The 9,205-nt window shown below is 51.9% G+C and overlaps 2 protein-coding genes across 3 annotated transcripts; one reads left to right on the top strand and one right to left on the bottom strand.

The window, feature by feature from the left end:
* Positions 1-1,713: 1,713 nt before the first annotated feature.
* On the bottom strand, positions 1,714-7,754 carry TWNK (twinkle mtDNA helicase). Of its 2 annotated transcripts, none has more exons than XM_004458561.5 (6): positions 7,654-7,754; positions 5,814-7,058; positions 5,421-5,661; positions 5,076-5,183; positions 4,617-4,758; positions 1,714-2,955 (listed from the first exon to the last, which is right to left on the bottom strand). In XM_004458561.5, exons 2-6 carry the CDS (start codon positions 7,054-7,056, stop codon positions 2,635-2,637), a joined length of 2,055 nt encoding a protein of 684 aa, XP_004458618.1. In that variant the 5' UTR covers positions 7,057-7,058; positions 7,654-7,754; the 3' UTR covers positions 1,714-2,634. The 2 variants fall into 2 exon arrangements, with proteins under 2 accessions (XP_004458618.1, XP_058154501.1); XM_058298518.2 differs by having other exon boundaries at positions 5,814-6,419; positions 7,654-7,738.
* Positions 7,751-8,983, top strand: MRPL43 (mitochondrial ribosomal protein L43). The gene is made up of 3 exons (XM_004458562.5): positions 7,751-7,946; positions 8,025-8,131; positions 8,253-8,983. Exons 1-3 carry the CDS (start codon positions 7,816-7,818, stop codon positions 8,492-8,494), a joined length of 480 nt encoding a protein of 159 aa, XP_004458619.1. The 5' UTR covers positions 7,751-7,815; the 3' UTR covers positions 8,495-8,983.
* Positions 8,984-9,205: the final 222 nt, after the last annotated feature.

Raw genomic sequence — 9,205 nt, 5'->3', positions numbered from 1 at the left:
AAGACTCATAAAGTCCCACCCACAGGCACAAACAGGAAGTTGGCTTGTACTGCAGGGAAGCACCAAGGCCTCCCGCCCTCGGTACACCCAAAGCAGCCAGTGGAAAGGCAGTCTGTAATGTCTGCAGGGATCTGGCCATATTTACAGCCAGAGTAGCTGGGTTACAGGAGACTGATGGGTCCAGTCCGTTCTCAACTCATCCACAGTTGAGAGGAAGCTAGAGGGAACCAAAGCTGCCTCCTCACCTTGGAGACCCCTCCTCCAGGCCAAGTGTCACACACAGCCACTGTCAATCCAAGGACAAAGCTGCAGCTCTAAAGGCACCCTGCTTGGCCTAGCCACTTCTGAACTCTCAGGGAGATTAACATTCACTTGGAGGTAGGAAGAGTCAGGGCTTATCCCAGGTAATTTGCCTTAATCTACTTTGAATGGGTGTGTGGACAGTGGCTTCCAGGACCTTACACAGGACCCAGAGAGCCCCTCTATTCCCAATTCACTGTGACCCCAAAGGGGTCCCCTCCTGGGAACCCCTGAAGGATTTCTTGAGAACACAGTAGACGTTCCAGGAAGACTGGAAGGTGGAACCCAGAGTCTTGCGGGTGGGACTGACCTGAGTTCTGTGCGTCTGGAAGGCACGACTGACATCCAAAGGGATAGAGCCTGGAGGAAGCCTGGACCAGCCAGCGGCTGGGAATGATTACTGCAGGATTAGGGAGGCCTGGCTCCAGCCAGTCTGGGAGAGAGACCCCCAAGAAGGGAGGCCCTGAAGGAGCTACCTCCCAGGTTCTGCCCCACAGAGAACAGCTTTGTAGCAGCTTTGCTCTGGGATCTGTTTCAGGAGCGATCTGTGGCCACAGTTGTCATCACGCTACAGACCAGAGCCCCCAGACCCTCCCAGTCCCAGAAGCACACTCTTAAATTGACAGGGAGAACTTGACAAGGCAGCCCTGCCTCCAGACAGCAGGAAACTTTTCCCTCAACCATATAAAAGGCTTCTCCCTAGCCAGACTCTCCCCCCCTCCCCCCCCAAAACCTTGCATTCTCACCACTCTTTCAAAATCAAGCAAATCGAAAGGGAAACTGGATAGAAGTGAGATGGTAAAGTGTCATAATTTAAGAATATTTCTGACAGGGTCTCTGTTCACCTGTTTTACAATTTCCTGCAGAGTTTTTTTACCCCATCCCCAAACCCCTAAAATTAGAAATATTGTGTGGTAGGATGTGGAGGTGAGGGCATGTTGGGCCTAGGCTCCGAATTTTTACCAAGATCCCCAGGAGTTCTGCTGCACACTAACATAAGAAAAACACTGAAAAGGGTACAAAGAGTAGGGCAGCTGATGAGGGTAAGATGAGACTATGCTGAGTCTGAGTAAAAAACCGAGGTCAGCAAGCCGCTCACGACACAGAGGACCGGCTGGCCAGGCAGGGTCTAAGTAGCCCAGTAATCTACCCCTCTGCTAGGAATCACATGGAGTTCCTCAAGGAAGTTAGGGATCAGGACATATCACCCTGTTTTCCCTAGGCCCAGAAAAGCTCTAAAGGTGGGGAAAGGAGTGGGGTGAGGCCCTTCAATGCCCCTGCTCCCTTGGGAGCCCACAGCTCAAAGGCCGGGAGTGGGGGAAGGAAGCCCTCCGCCCCCAATTCAAAGTGAGAGTCCAGTTAGAGAGTGGGGACACCTGGTGGACAAATTTTAAAAAGCAGACACAAAGGCAGTGAGCAAAAAAAAAAATTTTTTTTTTTTACAGTAAAACTAGAAAAAGCTCTACAAAGTCATGACTGCATCTACTCCAGAACTGCCATCTGTCCGAAGCAGCTTACCTGGAATCAGTATCCAGCTAGCGGGCCCTCTGGGCTCACAGCAACGTCCATGGCTGCTGCCAAGTAATCCAGGGAGAGGGAGCTCCCACCTTTGGGGTCCTGATATTCCAGGGCCAAGCACCTAGGATGCTGATCCTAGCGAGTGCCATCTTGTGACAGCTCCCACAGAGGGGACCTGAAGGGCCTGGAGCCCACCACGTCACCCCTCAGCTCTGAAAGCATAGGCTGAAGTTTCGTCAAGGAGGTCCTTAGTTCCTTCCAGAATCAGGAGGCCTGACCTCACTGCCTTGAACTCAATTTACTCATCCCCAACCCAGCACCTCGGTATTTCCTCTTGCCTCTGCCTGGAACCCTCTTCCTCCAGGTAGTCACATGGCTTGCTCCTTCTACTTTAGAGACTACAGGTCAAGTGTCCTCTGCTCAGAGATGCCTCTTCAGACCAGTTAACCTAAACTACGACCACTCTCTACCACATAACTGTTTTATTTTCTTTATAGCATTTTCACTATCTAAAATTGTTTTCTGCTCTTTTGTTCGTTTATCTCATCTCCTCCAACAGAATGCAGGATCTACGCAAGCAGGGCCACATCTGTCTTGTTCAGTGCTGTTTTTCCAGGACCAAGAACAAAGCCTAGTACAGAGCAGGTTCTCAAACATGTGCAAACTGAATTCTCTCCCTGTGGAACCCTGCCCTAGCCCAGGTCCTTCAGACTGAGAGAAGCCCATAGCTCACGAACACAGGGTAAGAGGGCTGAGATAGTCTGTGCCCTGGCTTGACCTATCAGGCTCACTTCAGTGTCCAGCTATGTATAGCCTTCACCTTGAAGGCTGAGGGGTGTCTGGCTGATAGGGGTTGGAGGCCTGGCCTGGGTCAGCCTCAGAGTTCTGGGGCACAGCCCCCTTTTTGCCAGAAGAGGGCTTTTTGGTTACTAGCCCGCCATCATCCTTGATCTTCTTGAGGCGGACCTTGCCCTTTGGTGGGATGGAGAAAGTGAGGGAGCTCTTGTTGAACTCAAGTGGGAAGACACCTACGTCTCCATCAAAACGGTTCTTGGACACCTGCAGATAGCGCTTCCCTGGCCCGGTTACCAGCTTCCTGTCCTGCAGGATCAGAACGCTGTCTGCTTCCTGGCTTGCCTGGAGGTTGGGAGGGAGGAGGGGTACATGGAACAGAAAAGGAAGGCAGAAGTGAGAAGACACATGAGAGACAGAAAGGAAGGTTGATGGCACAGGGAGTTGTGGCAAGAGTGGGGGAGGGGGAAGTACCTCCACCCATTACACCTCCACCTATTGACCTCAACACTGGGGTTACTCTAGTCTTTTCAGCTCCCTGACAGCGCACTAGTTGCTGTCTTAGACTTTGTACGTCTAAGATGTCGTACAAAGCAGATGTCTCCCTCTGCTTGTAATGCTTCTCCTCCACAACCAGCTATGCCGCCCAACCCCAGCATCTTCACATCATTCAGGTCTCAGTCTAAATGTCACTCCTTGTGCTGTATCTACTATGAGAATGAAGACAATTCTCAGCAACCAGACTGTTGACATTCCAGAAAATGTCAGCCCCGCACTGAAGGGAGGCATAGTTATTATGAAGGACCCCAGAGGAACCCTGTGGAGGGATGTCAATCACATCAGTGTAGAACTCAGTTGACTTGGGAAGAAAAAGAGGAGGCTTGGATTGACAAATGATGGGGAAATAGGAAGGAACTGGCTACAGTTGGCACCATCTGCACTCATGCACAGAACATGACCAAGGGGCTACACTGGCCTTCTGCTACAAGATGAGGTCTGTGTGTGCTCACTTCCCCAAAAGCACTGGCATTTGGCAGAGTGGGTCTCTGGTTGAAACCTGGAATTCCTTGGGTGAAAAACACATTCATAGGGTTCATATGAGAGCAGGTGTTGCGTGTTCATTATTTCAAGCCCAGAAAGGTAAGTTATTTCTTCAAAGAAATAATATTGAACTTGTATCAAATTCAGCTGTTTTGATTCAACAAGCCACAACAGTTAAAAACAAGTATATAAGAAAAATTTTGGATGGTATGTTATGTCTCTGAAAAAGGAACAGTTCAGTAGGCTGATGAATAAGATCTAAGAGTTGTGCAGCAATGGAAACAAGATGCCAGACCTACCTGTGATATCTTAAAGATGCAATAAAATTCATGTTTAACTTGAATTTTATTCAAGTATACAAAAGTATACTTTTGTAGTCAGAGGCCATTCTTGACCACCCTAAGTAAAGTGCCACCATTTTTTGACTTCCACATTATTCTCTTCCCCAGCAACTTGTTTGTCTCATTGTAGCATATAATTTGTGCTCTTCACCCTGTACTCCGTGTCCCGTCCAGCCCTGGCACATAATAGGCACTCAGTATACCACTGGCAGCTCCACCATCAGGCTGGTCTTGCTGCCCAAAAGATCCTCCTATTTACTTGATTATCTAATACCTATTGTCCATCAAAACTCAACCCAACCTTTGGTAAAACCTCCTCTGAGAAGACTCCCCAGATGTCCCAGGCTGACTCAGATGTTCCCCAAATATGTGTGCTGTATGTCACAGCTCTTATGCTACTGCACTGTAATCACCATCTTATTGTTTCCCTCACTAGAGGATATGAGCTCCTGGAGTGCAAGGAGGGAAAAGGACATACCATGAGTAGCTTTTGTGTTCTTAGTACATGTATTCCTTATGTCATGGCCTCATCAAGGAGATGATTTAAGGCTGAATGAGGGCTGTCCCTGGTTATACCTGCCCTGTCTACTCTCCAAAGCTTGGATCCCTCCAAAGGCCACTCACTTTGGCCGAGCCAAAAATGGACGCTGTCTGAAGTTCCTTGTCATCATCCTCTTTCCGGGGGTGTATGACCAGTGTCACGTGGCAATTATTGTCTGTAGCAAACTTCCGAAAGGCCCCAACAATATAGTCTTGAGCTGCAATCCTACCCTCAACAAAGCAAAAAAGATTATTATTGGACACAGACAGATGGAAAATAGCATATCTACTCCCTCTGTTCATCCTCATCCCCCACAAACTGCCACAACTCCACTCTACCTCCCTCTTCCCAAGGACTTAACTTGGGTCCCTGACCTTTCCCACTGCCACACCTGTCTCGATAAAAGACAGAGATACATGGTGGGTGCTATGTGCCTGTATGCATTCAGAAAACAAGAGGGTACAGCGTATGTGCCAAGAGGCCAGCTGTCCCAGAAAACATGTGTTCAAGTAGATTCCAGCTAGGCAAGAGGGGAATGTCACCTGTCTGTGGACAGCTGCTCGTGACCCATCATGAACTGCAGATTGTCGATGACCACATGGCAAATATCATAGACGTATACTGCATGTTGCATTGTGTCTATTACAGTCCTGCAAAGAGGAAGAGGCAATGGATTCAAGAAGCACTCTCCAGACCATCCCTGGCAGAAGAGCAAGCATCCTGAAAACTCTTTTGGCGGGCTAGTTCTACCCTCCCATTCTTTGAAAACCCTGGGCCTGTCTAGGGAGACCTGGAAAGAGTTCCCACTGGAGCTAGAAAAGGAACCTAAGGTCCTGAACTCTGGGATCTGCCTGGGAAAGCAAAGTACATGGGTCTGGGGACCTCACCTGATGCTCTGCTGCCCATGGAAAGTCATGAAATAGAGGGGCAGGTCCTCAAAGCGGTCGGCCCACTCATCGTATTTGTCCAGTTGCTCTTCCAGCCGCCCCATGGCAAACTGTGTCAGCATGACGCGGGCTAATCTCACATTGCTGATCTCAAAGCTACCCCATAGTGTGTTCACCCCCTGTGTACACAAATCCAGAGCATACTCGCTGATGAATGTTGTCTTTCCACTGCCTGTCGGCCCTGCAGGGGGTTGAACATAGACCTGGGTGAGGGAGGAAAGTCTTATCCTTGAAACCACCCAGAGACAGGTCAGGGCTCTTTAGTATCTACAGCAGCCCCAACTCACATGTTTTCATCACCCTACCCCAAGCAGTAATTTCCCAAAGCGTCACCTGTGAAGACTGTCAGCTCGCCCTTCCGATGTCCCTTCAGGAGTCGATTGAGGTCTGGGAAGCGGCTCCAGCGGACGCCAGCTGCCTGCTCCACATTTGACAGTTCTCCTAGCACCTCTTCCCGAAGCTGCCGGAAAGATACTATAGACTTGTGCCAGGCGGGCATGGCAGTACGCAGGATACGAGAAAGATTTAAGCCTTGGTTCAGGGCCTCCAGGGGACGGGGCTGCTTGTCCCCAGGTCGCACCAAGGAGCATCGCTTGGGGTTCAATTTTCGGGCAAACAACTTGGCAGCTTCCCAGGACCGAAGGTCATCCCCTAGCCAAAGCACAATACGTCGGAACTGCTCAAGGTAGGGGAGTAAGACAGGGGGTAAGTATGCCGTGCCCCGGGGTAGGGCAAGAGTGGGCAGTCCCATGGACTGGCTCACGGCCAGGCTGTCCAGCTCACGACTCGTCAGTACGACCTCAACATCTCGACGACCGATCAGTGGTAATCCAAACAGATTGTGGTAGGCACCAGGCCGTGGAATAGTGGTCTCCACATAGCGCACACCATCCCCCTGGCCTTCAACCCCAAGTAACTTCAGGCCTCGTAATCCCAAGCCTCCAGGGGAAAACCAAGGAAAGACAAGGCTGTGAGCCGACCGAAGATACCGCACATTGAAACGCCTGAGTGTGTCATCTGTCACCTTGGTGAGGCCAAACATCACATGAGCCAGCTGAGCCTCCTTCGGGTCAGGCAGCTCCCAGAGAGGTACTGCTCGGTCCCAGATCCTCCGAACCTCCTCACTGTCTTCACCTTCTGCGGCCTCACTAAGCAGGACTCCTTCCCTGGCCCCATCCCCTCGCCCCTCCACACTGGCTTGGAAGTCTTCCCAGCTCCCTTCAGCCAGGCTGCCCGTGCAGAGAAAGCGGCCTGTGGTCTTGTCAATGAAAAGGCTGAAGGAAGTAGTGACACCAAGCTGGTCCTTGAAGTGGGAGGCTGCCACAAAAGGGCTTGGTGTCTGCAGGCAGCTATGGCCATCTTGGAAGGGGATCCCATGTGCCCGCAAATATTGGCGGATTTCAGTTGTAGTTACAGGCAACACCGGTACTTCCAAGGATGGGAGAGCTTCCTTCCTGTAGCGTCTGCGAGGAGATCCTGGGACCAAGCTTCGGGGCAGGCCCCTCCGACCCATCCACTCCCCACGCAGGAGCAGCAGGGTACGGTGGGGGTACCCACCTCGGAAGGGGCCCCACATTCCTAGTCAAATGGAGGAAGTCACTACCTGAAATGTCTTGGGCGCTTGGTCCGGGTGCCTTCACTAGACCAGACTGATTCTCCACACACAGTTACAGAGCTCTTTCTTAACTGGTTTCTTTCCTCAAACTTCCTCCTCATAAACAACCTCCCACTTTGCAGCTTCACATCCAGGTTCATCTACACGACCCTCTCACGTCCTCAGTCCCTCTATATGCCTCCCTTACCTGTCTTTTACAGCCTTGTCCCACCACTCTCACCTCTCCTGCCCTCAATGCCAGCGCCACACCATTTTGGTCTCTCTCTCACCTCTTCACCTCTCCTGCCCCTCCAAGAAATCTCCTCGTCGCCCTCTTCTCTACAGTCATCGACCTCCTTTTTGCAGCCCCTCTGCTCTAGGCTCCAATTGAACCCCCCTTGGCTTCTCCTCCTTAATGTCACTCTTAGCACGACTAGAGCGCCTCTTACACGACTCCTGCCAACCTCGGGGCCCCGCCCCCGCCCCCGCCCCCGCGCCTTCTCTCGGCTCTACTAGCAAGAGCTCCGCGGATCCGGTCGCGGCTCCGGCCCCTGCTCCGGGTCACCACGCTCGTCTCACCTCTTTCGCCCGCAACGTGGTTCGCCCTCAATGAGGATCTCCAGCACGCGTCACTTGCCTTGACCTCGGAAGCAAAACTCCGTGGGACCGGAACCGGAAACTTCGAGGTTTAGTCCCGCCCCACTTCTAGCTGCCTGGTTCCCAAAGCGCTGAGCAGTGGCCATGACGGCGCGCGGGACGCCGAGCCGCTTCTTAGCGAGTGTCCTCCGCAACGGGCTGGGTCGCTACGTGCAGCAGCTGCAGCGTCTCAGCTTCAGCCTCAGCCGCGATGCGCCCTCGTCCCGCGGCGCCAGGTGAGCCGGGCGAAGGGCTGGGGAAACGGCTCCGGGATCAGAGAGGTCCCCCGTGCTCAGTTTTCCCGGGTCCCTTAGGGAGTTCGTGGAACGGGAAGTAGCTGACTTCGCCCGGAGGAACCCAGGGGTCGTAATATACGTGAATTCGCAGCCGTGCTCCGTGCCTAGAGTAGTGGCCGAATACCGTGAGTGGGACCGGACTAGGACTGGATGGCAGGGCGGGATGGGGGCTCTGTCGCCTGGTCGTCCTTTTCTCTGGATCCCTGATCGATCCTCTTCCTCTCACTCCCACCTCCCTCTGGCCAGTTAACGGTGCTGTGCGCGAGGAGAAAATCCACCGCAAGTCGGCCGAGGAGATCGCGAAGCTGGTGCAGAAGCTGGCGGACCAGTCGGGCCTGGACGTTGTGCGCATCCGTAAGCCCTTCCACACGGACAGCCCTAGCATCCAGGGCCAGTGGCACCCCTTCACCAACAAACCGACAGTACCTGGCGGGCTGCGCCCGCGAGAGGCTCAGGATCCTGCCCTAGTCCGGGGACAAGTTCAGTGAAGACTTGCCCCATCCACTCCAACGCCTGGGATGCTTTCCCCCATTAGAAGTGATTCTTTTTTTGGTTCAGGGGATTCCAAGTAGGCATGCAGATGGAGCCCACCAATGGGCAGGTTGACGCCAAAGATTTTGCTTTGGGTAAAGAAGGGCTGCCTATTTCTTTTCATGCCTCTTTGCTAGGAGCAGTGACACTGTGAGGCCACACAGCCCTTATCCTGGTGAAATTTGAAACATGAGGAGCCTTCCAGGGTTTTACATAGCCCTCATTTTCAGAAATCTAAATTGATAATAGTAGTCTTAAAAGACCGTTGAGGAGTCTGAGGCTGGCTTCTTCTGAAGAACCCTGAGGTCCCGTTGCTGCAACCACTGAGCCAGAGAAGTCACACTTTATTCTCTGCTGTGAGCCTGGCATTGGGCTATGTGCTTTATATCCATGTGAAGATTGTGTAAGGGTTAGAAAACTGATGTTAATAAACTTACTCAAAGTCACATCTAAGGTCTTACTTTAAAACCTGCATATATTTTAAACATAAGCCCTATTTTTCATTATTCTACAACCGGAAGCAAACCATATAGCAACCCCTCAGGGTAGTTAGTGTCAAAAGATTAACCGAGGCCTGCGTCCCAGAGGGAATGATTTTGAGGTCCCTCCTGGATAACACACATTTCCACCCTCCAGCTGTTCTATCCTCCAGACTGTCCTGCTCCCAG

This window comes from Dasypus novemcinctus, chromosome 6 (assembly GCF_030445035.2).
Source record: "Dasypus novemcinctus isolate mDasNov1 chromosome 6, mDasNov1.1.hap2, whole genome shotgun sequence".
Classification (NCBI taxonomy): Eukaryota; Metazoa; Chordata; class Mammalia; order Cingulata; family Dasypodidae; genus Dasypus; species Dasypus novemcinctus.
The sequence above is the reverse complement of the archived record's forward strand: the minus strand, read 5'-3'. Positions and strand labels throughout refer to the sequence as shown.